The 25,296-nt window shown below is 41.2% G+C and overlaps 1 protein-coding gene across 1 annotated transcript; it reads right to left on the bottom strand.

Moving 5' to 3' along the window:
• Nucleotides 1–17,234: 17,234 nt before the first annotated feature.
• TOMM20 (translocase of outer mitochondrial membrane 20) lies at nt 17,235–24,922 on the bottom strand. Its single transcript, XM_075596775.1, has 5 exons — nt 24,627–24,922; nt 23,248–23,294; nt 19,032–19,113; nt 18,294–18,436; nt 17,235–17,646 (listed from the first exon to the last, which is right to left on the bottom strand). Exons 1-5 carry the CDS (start codon nt 24,751–24,753, stop codon nt 17,602–17,604), a joined length of 444 nt encoding a protein of 147 aa, XP_075452890.1. The 5' UTR covers nt 24,754–24,922; the 3' UTR covers nt 17,235–17,601.
• Nucleotides 24,923–25,296: the final 374 nt, after the last annotated feature.

Below are 25,296 nucleotides of genomic sequence, written 5' to 3'. Positions count from 1 at the left end.
CAGTATCTCATGATCAACGCTGATGTAGGAGATTGATGCTCAACGATATCACTCAGCTCTTATTAGTTCACGTACATCTCCAAACACATCGGCAGTGATACATTTCATGATCAACGCCGATGTAGGAGATTGATGTTTAACGAGTTCATTACTCTGACATTTGAGTGCTCAATAGGAGCGTGCCACCAATTGAGTTGTTTACTGGATCTTTCAATCAGCGCCCTTCCAGATTTCAGTGCTGTAGATTTCACTACGGATGGGGCACACGACATACATGTATATGTATTGGTGCTCTATCGTCCTTACTGGTGGAGGCTGACAAATGCCTTCATTACTGCACTAATCAGCACTGCACTTGTTTGGAGTAACCCTTTGCTCATATATGTACTTACCTTTATCTATATGCTATGACCCTGGAGTGCATTTCCTATGACGTTAGGTGGTTCATCAGAGTAATCACACCGAGTACGATCTGAATAACCTCAGCTACAGTTGCTCTCCGGATCCACTAATATAGCGCACCTCTCAATACCATTATTGTAGAGACTACCAAGGTTAGGTAACACAATACGTGTGTACTACATCAGTGCTTCTTCATCTATATTATTAGAGTCTGATAAAGTTGATCTATTACTCACGGATCCTCTCTATACTCATTTATAGTACCCCTCTGCTTATATAGGTATTTTCCTTGATTCACACGTTATATAATAGGAGTGCGGTATTACAACAGCAGATGGTTCATCTGAACAACCAGAGTATATTTGAGTACCTCAGCCATAACCAAACACACACCTATGTGGTACACAATATGAGTATGGATGTGTGAGTGTTCTACCCAGTGCATAAACAGAGGCGGGGACCTACACTCAACCACAGTATAAATATCTATTTAGATCTGCACCGCACCGCTTTTCTGAGACTACGTTTTGCATCAATATCAGCTGATGAGTTTATTTACATGCATTAGCAGTGCAATTAGAAGGGTGTATATAATTCTGCCCCTTTTTTAATACCCCTTATCTAGGCTGGTCATATCTGAATACCACATTGCTGACTAAGTCACCAATTCCTAACATTCATATGATCACCAGAGCTTTTACAGCACTGAGATTATGATCACAGTCACTGTTAGGATTGTTTGATTTTAACACCCATTATTTTATTTTCGTTTTGATGACATTAAAAGATTTTTAGCTAATTCATTAATCATTTAGTGATTGAGTGCTCTGTCACTACTGTAGGTTATCTGTTTCTTTTTTGTTATAGAGGGTATATAAGAAGCTGTGACTCTTTCTAGAACGTTCTCTCTGAGGGGCCTATGCTATAAGGAAGAGAGGTGTCTATGCTCGTTTTCCCCCCTTTCATGTGTGGTTCAGAGCACTGTTATTAAGCCGCCTTCATAGCGGTTCATTCCTCCCCGCTGCTGAGAACAACCTGAATGACACGCACGCTGTGCGTTCCAGGAGAAGCATTGCGGAAGTCGAGGAGCGACTCGTGACGTCATCACCGAGCGCCCGACGAGGAGCGGCGACAAACGGTGTACTAACCCATGGACGTTGATTCCTGCGGCTTCCTTACCCGCCTGTGAGCTGTGTGCTTTGGGGTTTCTACACCAGGGACTTACCCATCCACCACCCCAAGACGGAGAACGCTTTAAAGGGCAGACGAGACGACTACAGATCCATCCCAGGCTGAGATCCATCCAAGGGTGTCGCTCATTGTCATCTCCTGGTGTGGTAAACCTATATACCAACTGCTTGTGTAATTTATCTTGATGTACGCAGAACTATTTACTTTTAATCATAAAGTCACATTTTTAATTATACTTCACTATGTGCGTTGTGCGCCCTGTTCTTTTGTTTTTTGCCTATGCTATAAGCCTCGATAAGCCACTAATCAATGCCTTTTGCCAAAAAGGACTACTGCTATTCAGTAAACCTCGATAGGTGGCAGATAAAAGCCTTAATCGGCTTTTTTTTTCCAAAAAAAAAACCCGCCAGTCAAACCGCGATAAGCTGCTTATCGGTAGTTTTTCCCATTCATGCCATTCTAGTATTCTCGAGTAGGTTATTGGGGCAAATCGAGGCTCTAGAATGCCAATTTCCTCACAAAATCCAACTGCCAGGAAAAGTTGGCGTGAAGGTGGTGAGAACCTGCCTATAAGGCGGCGAGAGAGGACTTAGAAAATAAAATGCATTTTTTCTGCATCAGATTCATGCCGGGAGTCTCCATAGCTAATACACATTAATATCAGCACCGGAGACCCCTGGCACGAATCCCATGCAATAAAAATGCATTTACAGGAAACTTCATTACCTTAGTGGCTAACCGTTAAGGCAATGACGGGGTTAACTAACAGTGCCATGTTTATTGTGGGTAGGGGGGGTGGGTGAAGGTGGTATTTGGCCCTTAGTGGGTGTTTAGGCCTTGCGGGGGTTTGCGGGTGGAGTTAACTCCAACATTACCTTAGCAGTTAATACCGCGAAGGTAATGAAGGGGTTAAGCCCTACTGCTACCACTCAGTAGGCCTAATCATCCATCCTTGTGTCTACTACCCCCTTCACCCTATCCCTCTACCAACAATAAGCAAAAATACACACAACATCCCTACTACCCACCTCCACCACCCCCAACAACCCCCCCAACACATACAGAACAAGAATGGGCACACTTACTTTTATCCACATATGGATAATAGTGCATTTGCCCATTATAAAATCAAACATCAGACAGAGGGCATAAATAAAGTAAATAAAACGTTCAACTTATCCCTGACATCATGAAGGGCGTCTACGTAAGCATACTCCAAGTCCATGTCCTCTGATGCCAGTAAGAATACGTAAAAAATATAATCTAATGGCCCCTTGATCACCTTAACGGTAAAGGCCAGCTAAAGTAATTAAGGGGTTAACCCCCCTCCCCCGCTACCCACCTGGGAGGTCTAACCACCCACCCCGGGACCACTATACCCACCCTATACCAATTTATTGGCACTGTGGTATATCATACCCATATGATATGGGCATGATAAGCCACTGTAGCAGTCAATGGTAAACCTAATAAAAAAGCATGAAGGTCAAAAATACATAATAATAACATATGAACACAAGCACATAAACACCACAATTCAAGAAATATAAAAAAAAATAGCCAACCAATCAATTAAAGAAATAAAACCAGTAGCCAACAAATCAAATAATTAATTAATTAAAACCAGTAGCCAACAAAACAAATAATACATTTAAAACTATAAACAATCCTAAAATGTAGTAAAAACAAGCCATCTAAATTCACAACAATTTCATCCAAACAATAAACAGAAATCGAAAAAATAACAATCAATAGAAAACAAGTGTAGCCCCCTTTCCCCGGTGTCAGGAGGACTACGTGTGCTGCTAATACCTGTGTGGCAAACAGGAGGCCTGATCCTCCACCATTGGGAGCCTGGTGTGTGTGTGTGTGTGTATGTATATATATGTATATATATATATATATATATATATATATATATATAAAATCAAATAGACAAATCCGGTCGCCCGGTCGCCAGGGACAACCCCCTGACGGCCCTGCCTACTGGCTGCTTAGCGCATGTGGTTCTGTGATTAAATTTTTTTTTTTTTTTTACAAATTCAGCTTGGCTTGACGGGCTGCCAAGATTTTTTTCAGCCAGGCTCTATATAAGGCCACGCAGGCGATTCAGCCTTCCTTTCAGCTTCAACTGTTTAGCACTCTATTGCATCCCACGGACCCCTGGCCGCGCAAGGTGGTAGCGGAGGTGCTCAATCCCCGTCGCTCTTTCCCGTCCCCGTCGGGTGGGAGGTGATAGCGGGGGTGCTCCTCCCCATCCCAGGTGCTCTTCCCTGTCCCCGCGAGGTGGGAGGTGATAGCGGGGTGCTCCTCCGTCCCCGGCTCTCACGCTGTCCGCCGGGCAGGAAGTGGTAGCGGGGGTGCTTCTCCCCGTCCCCGCAAGGCTGGAGGTGGTAGTGCTGGTCGTGGCCTTTCCTCTCTTCCTCACCCCCCCCCCCCCCCACCCCGGTGTGTAGAGTGTGTGTGTGTGTGGGTGGGGGGGGGGGGTGTATGGGAGAGTGTGTGTGTGTATGGGAGTGTGTGTGTGTGTGTGTGTGTGTGTGTATGGGAGAGAGGGAGAGAGTGTGTGTGTATGGGTGAGAGGGAGAGTGTGTATGTGTGTATGTATGGGAGAGTGTGTGTGTATGGGAGAGAGTGTGTGTATGGGAGAGAGAGAGTGTGTGTATGGGAGAGTGTGTGTGTATGGGAGAGTGAGTGTGTGTATGGGAGAGTGAGTGTGTGTATGGGAGAGAGAGTGTGTGTATGGGAGAGAGTGTGTGTATGGGAGAGAGTGTGTGTATGGGAGAGAGTGTGTATGGGAGAGAGAGAGAGTGTGTATGGGAGAGAGTGTGTGTATGGGAGAGAGAGTGTGTATGGGAGAGAGTGTGAATGGGAGAGTGTGTGTATGGGAGAGAGAGTGTGTGTATGGGAGTGTGTATGGGAGAGAGAGTGTGTATGGGAGAGAGAGAGTGTGTGTATGGGAGAGTGTTTGTATGGGAGAGAGTGTGTGTATGGGAGAGTGTGGGTATGGGAGAGTGTGTATGAGAGAGAGAGTGTGTATGGCTTCCCTGTTATTGGTGGGAACCGCCATTTTAGATAGTACACAGTCCATTGCCATGCGGCTCCCAGTTCTCTGGAACCGCCATTTTGTAATCACTGTTGTGGGTATTTTTCTATAGGGAAGCATCCCCAGGCAGACAAAGCCTCCTTTGAAGCACATTTCATCTTGCTAGTACAAAGTCCAGTTCTCTGCGATATTTTGTGCTTGAAACATTGCGACTAGTAAAGTGGTAATTCCTCAAACAGAAAGTCCTGGGCAACCTTGACCTACAATCTCAGTCCCCCCTCCTCGGACGATACTCAGCATTATTCTTATGCCGCCCCTCCAGCTTCCAGCACCGCGGACACTCTCTAGAGACCTCTGGGACCACTTGTCCTGAGCACTCCCATTATGCATCCAGACTACCCGCCTCAGGGCGACTTAAAAAATTAGTATGGGACTGTAGCTTCTGTCTCAACCAAACAAATCTTTAGGGCAGAGCAGTGAAGGTGAAATGAGGATACCTAGCACTTAAAGAGTCACTGTGTCCATAGGAAACAAAACCAGTCTTTGAAGAGTGTCTCAAAGTCCAAGACTTGAAGTGAATGGCTGTAGTATTTCTTTGCTGCTGCTATTCTTCAATACACCTGGAATTGATAAAAGGGTACACCATTGCGCAGTACTACTGATGTTTGATTTTAACCCCTTAATTCAACTTCCCCAGTGTGGACTGAATGCACTTACAAGAGTGTCTCTTTCAGGGTACAGTGTAGACAATCTGTGCTTTATTCCTTGTTTGTTCTTATGTACCACGAATCCCCTAGGTCAGCGGTGCGCAAAGTGGGGGGCGCGACCCCCAGGGGGGGCGGGAGATTGTGCTGGGGGGGCGCGGGCAGTTGCAGAGGCCCCGCGCTCTTCCCCCAGACGTCACACGCACACGCAGCGTCATCTGACGCGCCTGAAGGAAGGCAGGGGGGTGCGAGAGCCGGGGGCAGAGAGACAGGGGGGCGCAGCACAAAAAGTTTGCGCTCCCCTGCCCTAGGTACTTCCTTGATCTCTTGGGATTTCGTGATTCCCAGAATCACCCGAACTCCACGAATCCCCAGATAAGGCAAGTGAACAATAGCAAAAAAGGGGGTCACAAATTTATTAAAAACGGCTTAAACAAGCCTGACAAAACCGGCTACTATGCCTGCACTAAAAACAAGTGAATTGTTACTCACATGAATACATGCGTTGCAAATCAACACGAGGATGCCGTCCGCAGCTTGTAATGCACCTCCTGTGCTTGCTCCGGAAGAGATGGGCTCTCTCACAGCCTGTCCTTTCCGGTTGGGTGTATTAGAGTCTCTCCCCCCACTCGGCTGCGTTCCGGTTTGCAACCGATGGTTATGGCAGACTCCTCTCCTCCCAAGCCACAGTGATTGCACTGCTCTCACGGGATCCTAACTCCTCCCACCCTAACGCGTTTCGTGACGTAGGCACGCCACTTTCTCAAAGGAATGAGGAGTTGCTACTGGTCTCTCTTTATATACTCTCTAGAGGTGATTAACCCTTTGAGTGATATACTGATAAGTATCACATATTGGTGCATACTTGTCTGCTATATACCAATGTGTATCTAAGGATGTTAACACCTTGGGATTCTGATAACAACATTCCCAGCAGACTAACACCTAAAAGTGATAACAACATTTTAAAAACTTACATAAATTATAAAATTTATACAATTTGTAAAATGAACCGAACCCTATATGGTCAAACTAAAGGCATTGATGTTAATAAAAAAGGGCATAATAACTATTTATTCTTTAAGAAATTAAGCCAAATCGAATTCTATGTTCAAACCCTTGGGGGCTAAGGTTTTTAATGTGTATATCCAAAAACTTTCCTTCTTGGATAGATTATTTAACCTATCACCCCCCCCCCCCCCCTCCAGTTAGGTTTAGGGCAATCTATTCCCTTACATATTAAACCTTTGGGATTCTGATTGTGGACTAATCTGAAATGATTGGAGACGCAGTGTGTCTCCAAACCTCTTTTAATGTTATAGATGTGTTCTGCTAGTCTACGTGTCAGTGGTCTTCCCGTTCTTCCCACATATTGAAGTCCACATGGACATTGTAGGAGATATACACAAAACCTGCTTTTACAGTTGATAAATGAGCCAATTTCGTACGTTCTATTCGTAACTGTGGAATGGAAATTGACACATTTCTCACTGTAACTGCAGGCCGTGCACTTTCCACACACAAAATAACCTTTAAAATCAGATAGCCATGTGAACGTTTTACGCTTCAATCTATCATTTGGACAACTCGGTGCTAACGAAGCCTTTAGATCATTGGCTTTTTTATATATGATCTGGGGCTGTGGAGGTAAAATAGATTGTAATATGGGGTCTCGCTGAAGGATTCCCCAATGGTTTTTTTTATTGTTTTTACTATTTCCGGGGCCATACTATTGTATTTTGTAATAAAAGGTATAAATTCTCCTTCTCTCGCTTTTTTGGTTTTCTTACGATTTATGTCCACTAATGTTGTTCTGTCTATCTGATTCACTTTTTCAATAGCCAATTCTACTTTCTGTTTGTTATAATTCCGTGCCATAAACTTATGTTTTAAATCTTCCACTTGTTCCTCATAGATGTGTTTTTGAGAACAGTTTCTTTTTAGTCTCAAGGCTTGTCCTTGTGGAATATTGTCTACCCATCTTGGGTGATGATGGCTGGACGCCAAGAGATATGTGTTGGCATCCACCTCTTTAAAGTAAGTTTTTGTGTGCACTACATTGTTCTCTACATATAAGGTAAGATCTAGAAAATTGATGGACACAGGGTCACTATTAAAAGTGAATCTAATATTGCAGGAGTTGGCGTTTAAATACTCTTGGAACTTGGTTAATTCTTCATGAGTGCCTCTCCAGACGCACAGCACATCGTCAATATATCTTTTCCAGAGCACCAGGCCCGCACCGAACGGATTATTCCCCAAATCTGTCCATGTTCCCACATGGCCATGAACAGATTGGCATAGCTCGGTGCAAACCTGGTACCCATTGCGGTGCCGCACGTCTGGAGGAAGAACGCTCCCCATCATGACTGAAGTAATTATGCTGGAGAATGTATCTGATACCACTAAGAACAAACTCCATTAATGCTGAACTAACTTCACTGTCTTGTTCCAATGCCATTTCAATCGCTCTTAGACCTGTTTCATGCTCAATGATAGTGTATAGAGACACCACATCACATGTGACCCAAATGTAGTCATTCTCCCAAGTGAGTTCACATGGCTATCTGATTTTAAAGGTTATTTTGTGTGTGGAAAGTGCACGGCCTGCAGTTACAGTGAGAAATGTGTCAATTTCCATTCCACAGTTACGAATAGAACGTACGAAATTGGCTCATTTATCAACTGTAAAAGCAGGTTTTGTGTATATCTCCTACAATGTCCATGTGGACTTCAATATGTGGGAAGAACGGGAAGACCACTGACACGTAGACTAGCAGAACACATCTATAACATTAAAAGAGGTTTGGAGACACACAGCGTCTCCAATCATTTCAGATTAGTCCACAATCAGAATCCCAAAGGTTTAATATGTAAGGGAATAGATTGCCCTAAACCTAACTGGAGGGGGGGTGATAGGTTAAATAATCTATCCAAGAAGGAAAGTTTTTGGATATACACATTAAAAACCTTAGCCCCCAAGGGTTTGAACATAGAATTCGATTTGGCTTCATTTCTTAAAGAATAAATAGTTATTATGCCCTTTTTTATTAACATCAATGCCTTTAGTTTTACCATATAGGGTTCGGTTCATTTTACAAATTGTATAAATTTTATAATTTTTTATGTAAGTTTTTAAAATGTTGTTATCACTTTTAGGTGTTAGTCTGCTGGGAATGTTATCAGAATCCCAAGGTGTTAACATCCTTAGATACACATTGGTATATAGCAGACAAGTATGCACCAATATGTGATACTTATCAGTATATCACTCAAAGGGTTAATCACCTCTAGAGGGTATATAAAGAGAGACCAGTAGCAACTCCTCATTCCTTTGAGAAAGTGGCGTGCCTACGTCACGAAACGCGTTAGGGTGGGAGGAGTTAGGATCCCGTGAGAGCAGTGCAATCACTGTGGCTTGGGAGGAGAGGAGTCTGCCATAACCATCGGTTGCAAACCGGAACGCAGCCGAGTGGGGGGAGAGACTCTAATACACCCAACCAGAAAGGACAGGCTGTGAGAGAGCCCATCTCTTCCGGAGCAAGCATAGGAGGTGCATTACAAGCTGCGGACGGCATCCTCGTGTTGATTTGCAACGCATGTATTCATGTGAGTACATGTGAGTAACAATTCACTTGTTTTTAGTGCAGGCATAGTAGCCGGTTTTGTCAGGCTTGTTTAAGCCGTTTTTAATAAATTTGTGACCCCCTTTTTTGCTATTGTTCACTTGCCTTATCTGGGGATTCGTGGAGTTCAGGTGATTCTGGGACTCACGAAATCCCAAGAGATCAAGGAAGTACCTAGGGGATTCGTGGTACATAAGAACAAACAAGGAATAAAGCACAGATTGTCTCCACTGTACCCTGAAAGAGACACTCTTGTAAGTGCATTCAGTCCACACTGGGGAAGTTGAATTAAGGGGTTAAAATCAAACATCAGTAGTACTGCGCAATGGTGTACCCTTTTATCAATTCCAGGTGTATTGAAGAATAGCAGCAGCAAAGAAATACTACAGCCATTCACTTCAAGTCTTGGACTTTGAGACACTCTTCAAAGACTGGTTTTGTTTCCTATGGACACAGTGACTCTTTAAGCGCCAGGTATCCTCATTTCACCTTCAGTTTTGTATGCAAATTGAGGTAATTTGCATTGTGGGAAGCCTACGGCAGCTTTGGCCTCTTGTAATCACAATTGGTTTGTAATTTCATGGTATACATTCACGTGTAATTCACACTTTAATTAGGTTTAGCGCTTGAGTTAGGGTATTCACTTTATATTATTTTAGGGCAGAGCAGGCTGCAGCTTCCGGCAGATTAGAAATCCCCTTTACTACCCGTCCCTCGCTCATTCCCTTTCTTTAGAACTGAGCTGAAACTGTACTTATTTCTCTGGTTCATTCTGCTGGTAAACCTGTCCTGTGAGCATAATATCTCAGCAGCACCTCCAAATGTAGCCCTTGCACACCCCCTCTGCGATGTTGTGGGGAGAACAGGACAGGGTTCCTTATTCGTGGTTGCAGCGCCTCTAGTCAGCATGGGTCCTTTGGATGGAAGAAGAGTCTATACTGACACCTATCTTGGTCCTTAGACAGTGAATCACACTTATGATGGTACATGCATGGTGATGATGCTACTCCTAAGGCCTCCTAGTGAGACCCAGGGTAGCTGGTACTCACTCCATAGGGAGAGGAAAGAGACACACCCACTTTTGTGAGAGTGCCAGTATTTATACCCTTCGGTGTGATTGTAACTCTGCCTCATAACAAGGCAGATCTGGATACTGACAGGCCACCACATCCAGTATGTGGCCCCATCAGTATCCACCCCTCAGGCTGACACTTTCTGGCTGTTGCTAGGCCCTCCCTTGGATACATCAAATGTATCTAATGCTGCAAAAGCACACAAGGCCTTTCTGAAGAAATTAACCCATCCACTGCCTGCACCTAACAGGACTTACACTGGTAGGGCCCAGGAAAAGAAGTAGCGGCTAGAGGCTATATATATATATATATATATATATATATATATATATATATATATATATATATATATATATATATATTTGCTTACATATTATTAAGCAAATCAGTATGTATGTATATATATATATATATATATATATATATATATATATATATATATATATATACACTGATTTGCTTAATAATGTGTTTAATATAAGTATAATATCTGAAGGTCTGAAGTAATGGCTCAGTGAGTAAAGACACTGAGAACAATGGCACTGAGATTGGATTCCCGTGTCAGCTCCTTGTGACCTTGGGAAAGTCACTTTTTCTCCCTGTGCCTCATCTGTCAGTGTACTTCATGGTACTGTTCTGGGGCCTCCCATTTTCTCTCTTCACACTACACTAGCACTTGTTGACCACAAATCCTTTGGCTTCAAGTTTCCACTCTATGCAAATACACAAATATATCTATCCACCCTTAACCACACACCAGTAATTCAGTCCAAAGTCTCAAATTGATTCTTGGCTATATCCTTCTGCATATAAAACGGAGCTCCACATATTTCCTACAAACCTGGCCCAATATCCCCCTTTTCCATCACAATACAGAGATTCACTTGGTACCAAAGCACGTTTCCTAAATTGACATTTTACTCCTCTCCTATCAGGATTTCAGGGAAATCCACAGGGATAGTATATATTCGCAGATAGCTGGTGCCAGGAGTCTAGATCCGCAGTGCGATGGTCAGTGGAGAGATCAGGGAGGAGCAGGCAGAAGGGGTAATCAGGCAATCCAAAGGCAGGCAGCAAACAGCAGAGTAGTCAATCAAGCAAATGTCAGAGAAGGGAGCAAGCAGCAGAGTAAATGGACTAGCCGAAACCAATACCAGGTCTTTCCTGAAATATCCATCAGGAAGTCTGGGAGCTTTCAAGCAGCAGAGAACAAGACAACTTGCCTCCAGAGTAGCAAGCTTGTTGTAAAGCACTTGAGGACAGTTAAAAATAACACTAATGGTATATCTAGGTATATTGTCATTATTTCAATAACCATTATAAAACAATTAACTATTGTTATTTTTTATGATTACCATGTTCATTACAAATGGTTACTTATAAGGTATATACTTACACATTAAAGAGCTGCTACAACACAACTCTAGAGCACTGCATATTTAGCGGAAGATATGTTTACATGTCTCATATATGAAATCTGTGATCATGGCGTTGCTGTTCTTACCCTAGAATGTACTGTTTGTATAGTGTGCCACCTAGCTGTTTTTTTCTAGATATTGCATGATGAATGTAGCAGAATCACTTTTTATTCTCTAGTCTATTCTCTATCTAGGATAAGGGGACCAAGTATGTAAATTAGATCATATAATTGTAGGTGGCAAAGATTTGTTTAAAAAAAAAAAAAAAGAAAATCAAACACCCAAGACCTGCTTTACAATGGACGGCCAAATTCTATATCCATGCCGAAAATCCCAATAGACATCAATTGGGATTTTCAGCCAAAAATGGCCTGATCGGCCACTTGGTTGGATGTAGAATGAGGCCTTCAGTCCTGATTACAGCAGCATTGGATTCAGGGTCACATTCTTTCTTTATGTTCTTTAGGAACTAACAAGCATCTAGTAAAAGCAGTATTTGTTATATATTCAGCTATATATTTGTTGGGTTAAATTTGAAAAACTATTAAGAATATAACGGTGGCGATGTAGAATGTCCGAGTCCGAATCAGTATTGCTTGCTACTTCAATATATGATGAATGGGACACCCATACCCAGCACTTATTTTGTATCTGTATTCTTATGGCAAAAAAAAAAAAAAAAAAAAAAGCCTATTGCTTAACTTAACACTGATTGCCGAAGAATTACACAGCACCAGAGAACCACACGGCGGCACATTGCGGTAACGTGCTTATAGAGTGGCGCAAATGGAAGAGGACGCCTCTATTTTAATAAAGGGGTTCGATAATCTGATTTATTAGGAGAGCCTAGCTTTAAGAGGGGATACGATAAATAACGTATTTCCACGATTCTAAGATGCACTTTTTCCAATTGTCACCTCAGTTGAGTTACCATATTTGCTTTGGTAAATTGAATCCCTAATTGTTGCTTAAAATGTCTTCAAAAAGATTACATTATGATGCAGCATTGATACGGAAAGTTATTGTGTACACAGAAGAGCACGGAAATAGAGCTGTGGGAGGTAAATTTGCTATAAGTGAAGCAAATATTCATCACTGGAGGAAAGACCGCACTTCCATATTTTCTTAGAAAGCAACAACCAAGTGCTTTACAGAACCTAAGGAGGGAAGATACCCACAAGTAAATAAAGCCGTGTTTCGTTTTGGTCATTGAGACATGTGCAAAAAGATTGCCTGTCACACGTCAAAATTGCCAAATCTCCTGGAATATAATTTTCAAAGCTAGGAGAGGTTCATGCGTCGTGAAGGACTATCATCCAGACACCGAACATCGATCTGTCAAAAGCTTCCGGCTGACTTTCAAGAGAAGCTGTTTAACATCCAGCGATACGTAATTAAATTAAGGAAAAAATGAGACTGAGTTTAAGCAAATAGGAAATGCAAACTAAACCATGGTATTCTTCGGTATGCCTCGAAATTATACTGTCAATCCTAAAGATGCTAAAGAAGTCAAGATCATGGGTTATGAAAAGCAGCGTGTCACCGTGATGCTATGTATAACTTCAATGGCCGAAAGTTGGCGCCTTATATCATTTTAAACCGCAAAACGATACTTAAGAATGAGATTTTTCCCTAAGATGTAATTATGCGTGCGCACACAAAAAATAAATAAAAATGGATGGATGACAGCTGAGCAGATGTAAGACTGTGTAAAAATCGTCTGGAATATACGTCCAGGAGCTCTACGTAACACTAGTATATTAGTTGTTGATGCGTTTCGTGGACATTTATCTGAACAGCTAAAGAATAAGCTAGCCAACTTCAACTCATTGATGTTTCAGTCAACAAACCATATAAAGAAAGAGTATGAGGCATGGTTGCTATCGGAAACCTTCCTTTGACACCTGGTAAGATTAAGAGGGCCTCTGCATCAAAACTTGCAGAATGGGTGTCTGATGCTTGGAAGAAAATACCAGAAACAATAGTAGAGCACTCATTTAAGAAATGCTGCATCACAAACGCACTTGATGGCACAGAGAATATTTTGTGGGAAACCACTGACCTCAACGACTTAAAGCATGATTCCGAAGAATCTTCAGACTCAAACTCAGAATGTGATAGTGAAGAAAGTGATCTGTAACTGTATGGATAAATATATGCTATGGTCTGCTAGTAAAAACATTGTGTGTACATTTAATGTATTGTTTATTTTTTCAGGTATCCTGGTTACAATAGTAAGTAATAAATGGGATCCGTGTGACAAACACTCTCCTCCATACAGAAAGAAAATATATGAGGGATATTTATATCCACATGGACATTAGGCGATAAAGCATAGTGCGAGTTGGAATCCTAGCACCAGTTCCCACTTGCAGTTTGAAAGAAAACCAAAATAGGGATAGACATACTTGAAATACATGATTTCCTTGCAAAACATTTTTATAACACAGTATAAAGTAGCAGTACTGCAGTCATCTTTTTTTTTTTTCTTCTTTCTTATTTGTAAATGTAAAGCATGTGACCATGTATAATTTTACATTTTTACCCTAGCTGGCAATCGTTTAATGCTCCTGTTAATAAATCTGTAAAAATCCTGATTGTGTGCCTAACATAATGGCTGACTTCTGACTATGCTGCAGATGAGATATCTCATTACATTAGTACGTGTAACCCATTATTATTACAGCTTCCAGAGTAATAGACAGTCTGCTGTTTGAAACACACCATCAAAGCTCAAAAAAGGTGTAAGAACCTGTTTCAAAACGTGCATACTGTATGACTTTTTAACTGGTTCTGGAGCAACCAAAAGGATGCTCAGTACATTGAAAAGAAAATCATTTTTTTAAGAAAGCATTAGGAGTTTTAAAAAAATGCAGACAGTTTTATCTAATAATACAGAACTGATTAAAAAAAAAACACAACAGGATTTTTGACGTTTTGCTGCTTTGTTTGGAGTGTCTATTACAATCTAATCCAACTAAGGTATAGGTAACCTATGCCATACTTGCATTCCAGGTATTTCTATACAGTTGTGTGAAAAAGAAAGTACACCCTCTTTGAATTCTATGGTTTTACATATCAGGACATAACAATCATCTGTTCCTTAACAGGTCTTAAAATTAGGTAAATACAACCTCAGATGAACAACACGACATATTACACCGTGTCATGATTTATTTAACAAAAATAAAGCCAAAATGGAGAAGCCATGTGTGAAAAACTAAGTATACCTTATGATTCAATAGCTTGTAGAACCAATATTAATGTCATGTGTTGTTGTTCATCTGAGGTTGCATTTACCTAATTTTAAGACCTGCTAAGGAACAGATGATTGTTATTATGTACCGATATGCAAAACCATAGAATTCAAAGAGGGTGTACTTTCTTTTTCACACCACTGTATATTAATAAGTAATTTTTTTTCAAAAGGCAATATTGCGGACCATGAAGCCAAGTGCTTTAACAGATAAATCCTCTCCCACATTTACTTATATCAGGCCTGCACTACATACGGCCCGCCAGACTCCCTGTGCGGCCCGCGACGGCCCCCTCACCAAATAAACCCCATTTTATTCAACAATGTTGTCCTGCCTAGTGGATTGATCCAAAAAGGTATAAAGGTGGTAAAAGTGCTAGTCTTCCTTGACAGGATTAAAAAAAAAAAAAAAGTATAATTTTAAATAATAAATGCTGTTTTACCCGTGCGGGCCAAATCTGTTTTCCTTGGAGCATTTCAGCCCTTTTCACTTTACAAAGTTGTGCAGGCCTGACTTATATAAAACTTATTCCTCTACTGGTACCTTACATAATTGGCGACTTTCAAGTACAGCAGGAAGGTCCAGAAGAATGAGGTGTGAAGAGGACAGCTCCTCTTGTTTTTGTGCCTGGAGCAGAAGGCCCAGATTGCATGTTGCTGTACTATTGCTTGGAAGAGGTATAAGTATCAAATGTACATAGAACAGTGGAAACATCGCTTCTTCATTACCTTAGTATATACACCTTTCATAGTGCAAATTGTAACAAACCGTACTAATCTGGGATGTTTCTCATCCAACACAAAAAAAAATAAAAAAAGAGGCTGGTGGTTTACGTAGATATTGCTGGCTAGTGACCTAACCCAGGGGGGGGGCGCAAACTTTGTTCCCTGCGCCCCCTGCCGGCAGTCACCTCACCCCTCTGCCCCCCCTCACCCGGCGTCATGACGTCACGTTGCTATAGCAACGTGACATCACATAACCTTGCGGAGTCAAGTGTGGAGCCACGGTAAATAAAGGTTTACAGAGGCCCTGCAGCACCCCTGGCACTAAATTTAAGGGCCTCTGCGAAGCGCAGGGCCCCCCACAGGTAGTCTCGTGCCCCCCAGTTTGCGCACCGCTGACCTAACCTACAAAAGTTATAGCACCTCTTAAAGTGACATTGGCTATTGCCATTTGCCAATAGATGCAGCAGTTCATTATATTGCCTTAAAAGTAAGCAAAGATGCCAATCAACACGATCTCCCATGATCCCATGCCTTCCAGGGCTCCCAATATGGATGCCTAGTTCCAAGGTGGTAGAGCTGTGGCTTCTGAAATGGTAACACATACATTAAAACTCATTAAAAAGGGCAGGGAAGATAGGTGTATATATAATTTTTTTTAAAGCAGTAAGTACTATCCAAAACTACACAACTGATTTATTAAAAAAAAAAAAATTGTATTTTTAAGGCAGTCATTTTGATATGAGAGCGCATTATGGAATGTCAAACTCTCCAGCAAACTAACCTCAAATGCAGAATGCCTCTACAACACCAATTTTAATAGCCATTTTCCTGCATTAAAATAACAGCAACACAATAGGTAAAATTACCATCATGGGGTGTTACACATTACATAAATCAGACCTGTTGGCGATCTTCTAACATATCCTTGGCACGAGTCAACATAACTTCCCTGAAACAAAGACACACACACACACACACACACACACACACACACACACACACACACACACACACACACACACACACACACGTATATCTATACGCAGACAGGCAGGCGCGCAGACACACACACACACACCGCTTATAGTCCCAGCGACTCAAAACAAATATATGGAATCCGTCGTGTGCGCTTATAGGAGGAGCGACACGACGACTTGTTCGCGATCGCCAGTCAATTCAATGTTTTCAGTAACCGCAACATGACGTCAGCGTCGCCGTGACTATAAGCGCGGCCTTATCTTTTACAAAAAAAAAGGTATATATTGTATAAAGTATAGAGAAGGGTGTACATACATGCACAAAATACAAAACATGCCTCAATTTTCTTTTCTATTGAAAGGCAGTCCTTAGACTGGTGAAGTGAAGAAAAGGAGCAGGGATATGGTGATGCCTGCAGGATCAGAACTGAAATTCTTCCAATAACTTCTATTTCTCAGTAGCCACCATTACATTTTCTTTGAGATATTTTAATGTACATAAAGCATTGCAAGTCTTTAGGAAATAGACATTGCCAGTAGGAAAGCTCCAAATGCAGGTAGATTCTTGACTCTCTAACATGAGCAGTGACTTAATATGCTCTGAAGCCATGGTCCCATTACTCAAGGAGATTTAAGCCCTGTTTGAATAAATGGAGTTTAAAACTTCAAGGGGAAAATTGCTTCACCTAATAATGAATAGGAGCCAAAGTACACAGTTCTAAATGATAGTACATCTAAAACCATTATGTAGCCATATTAAGACACCAAAAAGGACTGCATAATCTGTGCTACAACACGATAACATTGATTCTGCGTGTGACACGTCCAAAGGGAGGATTCATTTATTGCCTTTATCCAAAAACAGAGCATTTACGATATGTACATTATAACCACATATTTTATAGGAAATGTAAGATTTATAGGTAAACCGCATAGTGTATTAACAAAATAAAAAGTTATCAAATACACATTTACCAAACCAATAAATAATATCCTGCCAATTAATCCTACACAAGGTAAAACCTTTGTAGGTTTTTTTTTTTTTAGATCAAATTCAATGTAATATACGATCCTGTAATCACATTTCATTGTTACCTCCCACAAATTACTGCATTGGAAAAAAAAACAAACAAAAAAAAAGATAAAAAGAAAGAAACGTCACTTTCTTTGTGGTCACATTTTTTACTCCACATCATCTTCAGCCAAATTTGGTACACTTCCAATCCTCTGTAAAACAAAAAATATATATATACACAGGTTTGTGATGTAGAATTACATTACAAAAAAAAAATATAAAGAATAAAACGGCATGATCTGCAACAAGTTTTTTTTACCTATTAAAAAGGGTAGAAACCATTAAAATTGGGCTGTAACCTTAGCAAAAGTATTCTATGCACCTAAGAAATAATCATGGTCGTACGAATATCGAATAAATATTTTTTCTTCATTAATAAATAGTTTAACATTGCAAATAAAACTATTTATGGAAAAATGTTTATATATGCAAGTTTTTTTTTTTGTTTTTTTTTAAACCCCATGCAAGCTTCCTCATAACTGAACAAAGATTTAAAAAACACTTCTTTAAATAATACAGCTTTTTGGCATGAATACAAGTACTAAACGACAAAAACAGCAGTTCAAACATACAAGCATCCTAGCATTTTATTAAATCCTTACAAAGGTTTGCAACCTCTCTAAGACATGCAAATGAGCATACAGTAATATTTCCATTTGAGATATAGATAGAGGCTGATTTTACAGGGACATCCCTTGATAAAGCAATGGCTGTGTGGCATTAATTATTTGCTTGTGTCCTTCAGTGTAAAACAAACGTACAAAACAAACGTACAAAACAAACGTACAAAACTACTTACTTGGCTGATTGTTGGTAGTTTAGTCAGGAGCATCTGGAAAACAGGCGGTGGAAGAGTCTGCTGCAAAACCTGTAGCAACTGCTGGGGTTGTCCGCATACAGCAATGGCATTTGTTAAGTGATCAACACCCTTTTCAAATTCGCCTGGGAACAGAAATATATACATTGATTTACACCCAACCTACATTTACATTCTCAGACACGGATTACAAATGCAAAGCACTTGACAAAAGCCGACAATATTAAATAATTTGATCTCATAGCTTGCCGTTAGTGGCATTCCCTCACAGTGCAATGGTAATTTCAAAGGAAAGCATACATTATTTAAAGCGGCAAACCAAGCGGGTAGCTTTTTTCCTTTTTTTTATATAGGATTGAAGCAGGGGGTCTCCAGAGATGAACCACGTTTATTTCAGCTCCAGGGATGCTTACCTCCATAAGTGGAGCCGATAGCCGCTCTAGCTCGCTAGCTGGGATTCATGTAATGGGGGCGTTGCAAAGCTCCCGCGTCCTGCGGGCCAATAGGAAGCAGTCACGTCACCTGGTGCAGCGTCCCATTAGCCCACGGGATGCAGGAGCTTTAAACTTTAACGAGATACCAGCACCCCCTTCAGAGGATTCTCTCTCAGGAAGCAGGGGGTCCCAGAGCCGAAATTAATGGGGTTCAGCGCCGGAGACCCCCTTCTTCAAACCTATGCAAAACACACACACACAAAATTAAAATAAATAAATGTACAACCTTGTGCTAGTAACTCCTCTCCAAGTTGAATCTCTTCAAGGAAAAACTTTTGGACCGCCTCGGCGTCTTTAAGATCAGGTAACTATAAAATAATGTGCAAATTAATTATTATTGGGCAGAATAAAAACAAGATGTACAGTAACAATGTCAAAAGTAGTCTTCACTGTTGTACTGAAAATCTAATTTCCTCATGCCTCTCTCCAACCTAAAATATTTTGATATTTTAGAAAACATGAATACATACACATTGAAATGTGTAATAATTATTACAATATTTTGGAGTCAGGAAGGAATTTATTTTTCCCGAGAGGAAATTTCACTGGGTTTTATTTTGCTTGCCTTTTTCTGGATCAATATACTGTAAATACAAATATAGGATAAAGCATTTGTCATCTAAAGCAGGTAGAACCATCACTGTGCTAGTTGATTTAGAATAAGATCCATGCAACTAAAAGTTATGGATTTCAAATCAATAGCAACAGAAGACATCTGAGAAAACTAGCTACAAAAAAACCCATCATAATGGCTGTGTCATTCATAATCAGATAATAAATGGTATTGTACAGTGGCAAGAATACCTCTGTGAACCCCAATGATAATTACAAAAATTCCATAGTTTTTCCATGATTACCTTCTTGAATCTAAACCAGTCTTCTCTTAAATATTAAATATTAAATGAAGATCAGAAACTTTGTGAGTTTTGTCTTCACCATACAGGTGTGAAAACAAGGCATGCCACGATCAAAATAAATCTCTGAGGACCTCAGAAAAGCGGTTATTGATGCTCAGTCTAGAAAAGGGTTACAAAACCATTTCTAAGGATTTGGGGCTCCCCAATCCCCGGTCAGACAGTCTACAAATGAAAAAAGTTCAAGACAACAGTCACTCTACCCAGGAGCGGTCGTCCTACTAAAATCTCTCCAAGACCAAACCCGCAAATCATCCAGGAAGTCACAAAGAATATCAGAGAAACATCCAAGGATCTGCAGTCCACTCTTGCCTTGGCTAATGTCTGTATATAGAACCATTAATGTACTGTACATAGCGCTTCACAGTAGTAATACATGTGACAATCATATAAATCACAAATAACACAAATAACAGATCATGGGAATAAGGGCTTCAGACATAAAAGTAACATTTCGGAAGAGGAGTCCCTGCTCCGAGGAGCTTACAATCTAATTGGTAGGTAGATTGTACAGAGACAGTAGGAGGGAGTTCTGGTAAGTGTGTGCAGGGGGCCAAGCTTTATGTATCATGTGTATATTATTAGCCACTGTGCTACTCATATGCTTCTTTAAGCAAGTGTGTCTTAAGGCGAGTCTTAAAAATGGATAGAGAGGGTGCAAGTCAGGTAGAGGGGAAGGGCATTCCAGAGGTGTGGGGCAGTCAGTGAGAAAGGTTTAAGGCAGGAGAAGGCTTTAGATACAAAGGGGGTAGAGAGAAGGCATCCTTCAGCAGAACGCAAGAGTCGGGATGGCGCATAACGAAAAATTAGGGCTGAGATGTAGGGAGGGGCAGAAGAGTAAAGCTTTAAAAGTGAGGACAATTGAGTGCGAGATGGGGAATTTGATAGGAAGCCAGGAGAGTGATTTCAGCAGGGGAGACGCTGAGACAGATTTAGGAAAGAGTAGCGATTCTGGCAGCAGCGTTTAGGATAGATTGTAGGATAGATTGTAGGGGAGACAGGCAAGAGGCAGGAAGGCCGGACAGCAGGTTACAGCAATCGAGGTGGGAGAGAATGAGGGCCTGAGCCAGCGTTCTCGCAGTAGAGTAACAGAGGAAAGGGCGTATCTTTGTAAAATTGTGAAGGAAAAACGACAGGTTTTAGATAAGTTTTGAATGTGAGAGGAGAATGTGAGAGAGGAGTCGAGTGTGACCCATAGGCAGTGTGCTTGGGCTACTGGGTGAATGATAGTCCAGCTCAACCCCGTTATAACGTGATCCGTTACAACGCGAATCCGCTTATAACGCGATGTAAGCTTGGCTCCCAATTTTTGTATTTATGAATACTTTACAACACGATTATTGGTATCTTAAATACTTTATTGTACAATGCATACAATTGTACATTATTTCTAACGCGATCCACTTATAACGCGATGTGATTGTTTGGACTCCAAGCACAGCGTTATAAGGGGGTTGAGCTGTACTTCCAACAGTAAGGCCTCGGCCATGTTGCCTGCTTGCTGGCGGAAGCGCGCTAACGCGCGCTCCCGCTCAGCACTGAGCCCCTACAGCCGCAATTAGACCAGCTTTAGTAGGGGCTCACCTGCGCTTCCGGAAGCGCAGGTCTTAGGGAAATTTAAAATTCCCCCGCTTGCTGGCGCGACAGGTCGGTCACGTGAGCGGTTCGCCCAATGAGGGCGAACCAGCTCTGTGACGTCACTGGCCCGCCCCCGGGCAGTGACGTGCCCGCCCCCGGCCAGTGACGTGCCCGCCCCCTTACAGCGAGCAGGACAAGCAACCGCAAGGCCAGGGAAAGCACCCGCTTTCCCTGAGCCTCAGCACGCATCAGCACGCCAGCGCTAAGCATGTCCGAGGCCTAATGTGGAAGGAGGTAGTAGGGTCAGGTTTGGGAGGAAGTATGAGGAGCTCTGTTTTTTGCCATGTTACGTTTAAGTCGGCGGAGGGCCATCCAGGATGCGAGTGTTCATGACTCAACTATCAGAAAAACTGAACAAGAATGGTGTTCATGGAAGGATAGCCAGGAGGAAACCACTGCTCTCTAAAAAGAACATTGCTGCCTGTCTGAGGTTCACCAAAGAGCACATAAAATTATCCACGAGACTTCTGGAACAATGTACTCTAAACAGGCAAGTCAAAAGGTAGAACTTTTTGGCATCAATGAGAAACGTTAAGTTTGGCAAAAACCAAACACTGCGTGCGAACAGAAGAACCGCATCCCAACTGTCAACAACGGTGATGGGAGTGTAATGGTTTGAAGCTGCTTTGCTGCCTCAGGACCTGAACGGCTTATCATTGACATAACCACGAATTCTGCATTTTATCACAAGATTCTAGAGCAGAATGTCAGGCCATCCATCCATCCATGAGCTTAAGAGAATGTGGGTCATGCAGGAAGAGAATGATCCTAAACATACAAGCAGATCTACAAAAGAATGGCTGCAGAAGAAGAAATTCCACATTTTAGAATTACCTAATCAAGGTTCGGACCTAAACCCCATCAAAATGTTGTGGCAGGACCTAAAGTGAGCTGTCCATGCAAGGAAGCCCTCAATTATCACTGAATTTAAGCAGTTCTGTAACAAGGAATGGCCCCAAATCCCTCAAAACAGACGAGTCTGACCAGCAGTTACAAGAAACGCTTAGTTTGAAGTCATTGCTTCTCATGGGGGTGCCACCAGGTACTGAATCTAAAGGTTCACATACTTTTTCACACATTGTTATTTAATGTTAAATTCTTTGTGGATAAATAAATGTTGAAAAAGTATCATGTTTTTGTGTCATTTGTTTGATCAGGTTATCTTTATTTATTATCAGGACTTGAAGATCTAATAACATTTTAGATTTGAAATATGTGAAAATTTTAAGGGGTTCACAAACTTTTTCTCACCACTGTATATATAAAAGTGTGTGTATGTGTACCTACACACATCCCCCACTCATTTCTTATCACTCAGGTGTGGCTCAAAAAACTTGTAATTTAGTTGCATCAGCAATCGTAAACATACAATTCCTATAAAATGAGCCAACACAACTGCCATCTTATATAGTTCACACGGTCTTTAAACGTTCTGAAGTGGACTGGCTGCATAACTACCCAAAGCAATTATCGGACACAGCTGAAAAGACACTAAGGCATATGCATAAGACTTCATGTTTCTACGTTAAAAATAATTAGGTAAGAGATGATAAATGGGAATCTTTTGTAGCATTTGGGGGAGGGGTATTGTTCATTCAGGTTTTTCTTTGCTGCACAAATGCACTTTTTGGATCAACATTATTACTCATCTCTAAATTCACTCCTTTAATTTACCCAAAATGTAAAACCAGGCTTTTACCAAGACAGGTGGATTTAATTAACCACTACACTGCAGAAGACTGTTGCTGATCCCTCTGGGTACAAATGGGTTAACAGTTCCAATGTTATTAGCATTTGAATAAAGAAATTAATAATCAACACCTCACACTGACAGTGCAACCTGATTTTCGGAAAGGTGCATCATCAAGCAGTTTCATTAACAGATCTTACCCTGGCCTGGCCTGCTTTCTCTTTAGCAAGCTTTTGTTTTTTTCTTCCTACAGGAAAAAATATATATATATTATTTAATTTCAACAAAAACAAAGATCAAAATATAATGAATGCTACAGAACACATTTAATTAGTATATCATGTCACTCTATGGCAAAATAATACCATGCAACCTATCACACAAAACGCAAATGGTTTTACCATCAACGTTAAGTTTATGTCCAATAGTTATATTTCTTTGACCTAAATATCTTAGCTTTAAGTGCTCTGGGAAAAATTAGTTCTTATTGAGAACTTTGTTTAAATCTGACAATTAAAGACAGCAGAACTATCTTTTTGGTTTAAAAAACAACGTCAATTCGATCCCCCCCCCCATAGACCCTTAATAAATGAAAACATCCCTTTTTGTATACCTTCATATTTGTATTGATTAAACAGCGTGAGAGCAAGATCGAGCAATACTCAAAACTATCAGGAAGTAAAACATTTTTAAAAAGCGGTTTGCCCTCAAGTTAACGCAGATATATTTTTCTATTGAAGCCCTTCACAGCAAAGGGTTTAGAGATTTGGTGCTGCAGGGGATTTCCTGAAGGTCACTCCAAGGATAAACAGGAAGTCAACAAAGCAGCCTGCAAATCATAACTTTAGATCAGATGTCATGGTGTGATGGCACCAGGGCACTTGAAAGTACACTTTTTCACTACTTTCAAATCCCAAGTACCACCGCTTTTCTTTTCTTACATGCTTAATTTTCAAAAAAAAAAAAAATTTTAAAGCCTCTTTCCTTTTCTATTTTAAAGCATAGAATTGTGGCTAAAACGGAGATCACAATATTTACAACACATTCACAGCAAATGGTTTAGCAACTTAATTACATGAAACAAATTAATTACTTTATTTAACCCACACTTCCACCAGTGCTGCACATACATACAGTATACAACTGCAGCACCCACTCTCTGCACCATAGCACTTTAATTTAACCCATTCGCTGCCATAGCAGCCTGCAACACATGGGTTAACTATTTAATATTTAACACATCACATTCTCACCCCCTTGAGATTTTGGTGATCATTTATATAATGAACATATAGGAGATGTACATATGCATTGATCCCCCCCAGGTGACTGTGTACATAGATGTCAGAGGTTTTATATATTTCGATAGATCACCCAGATGTCAAGAGGTGAATACGTATTGATCCCCATGTGTCAGGTGACTGGTGTGTGTGTGTGTGTGTGTGTGTGTGTGTGTGTGTGTGTGTGTGTGTGTGTGTGTGTGTGTGTGTGTGTGTGTGTGTGTGTGTGTGTGTGTGTGTGTGTGTGTGTGTGTGTGTGTGTGTGTGTGTAAATCTCCCAGCTAGCCGAGGTGTCTCACTCTCTCGCAGCCTTTTCTTGAAGTCGGGGTCACTCCTCCTTTTCCTGTCGAAGTAAATGCAGTAACCGAGAAACAGGGCCCCGCACACCCCGGCCGCGATAGCGCTCGTCTTCCCCACCATCACCATCTTCCTTCCCCTCCTCTTTTCCTCGCTCCCTTCTCCTCGATGCGGCTCCTGCGGCAGGAGATGATGGTTACGGGGAGTTTAACCGCCACAACCCGCCGCTCTCCTTCCGCACCCTTGAAAGAAGGGGAAAAAAGGGGACCGTCTTCTCGAAGCTGACGTCATAAACAAGCGACTTTCCACCAAGGCCCACGCTGCTGCAGCTGCCATTGATTTTTTTTAAAAAAGCTTTATTGAAACAGAAGACTGTTAACAAAGCATCAGAGTTGCCAGATTGCATTGAACACACTTGTTTAAAGGTACCAGATTTCACTGAGACAGAAGTATCATACCGTCCTATTGTACCTATTTAGCATTTAATGTGTTGTTGTTTTTTGGGCCTGCAGTACCTATTACTGGCATTGGTGGAAAAGCACTCGCTTCTGTCCCCATTGGTTGGCACTAATTAGATTAAATTATATATTTACTACTCATAATTAGATTTTTTATTCAAACTGAAATATTTCTGCAATAGGAGTGTGTATATAAACATGTACATATAAAATC

The sequence above is a fragment of the Ascaphus truei genome, chromosome 4 (genome assembly GCF_040206685.1).
Source record: "Ascaphus truei isolate aAscTru1 chromosome 4, aAscTru1.hap1, whole genome shotgun sequence".
Classification (NCBI taxonomy): domain Eukaryota; kingdom Metazoa; phylum Chordata; class Amphibia; order Anura; family Ascaphidae; genus Ascaphus; species Ascaphus truei.
This window is presented reverse-complemented; position numbering and strand designations above follow the sequence as displayed.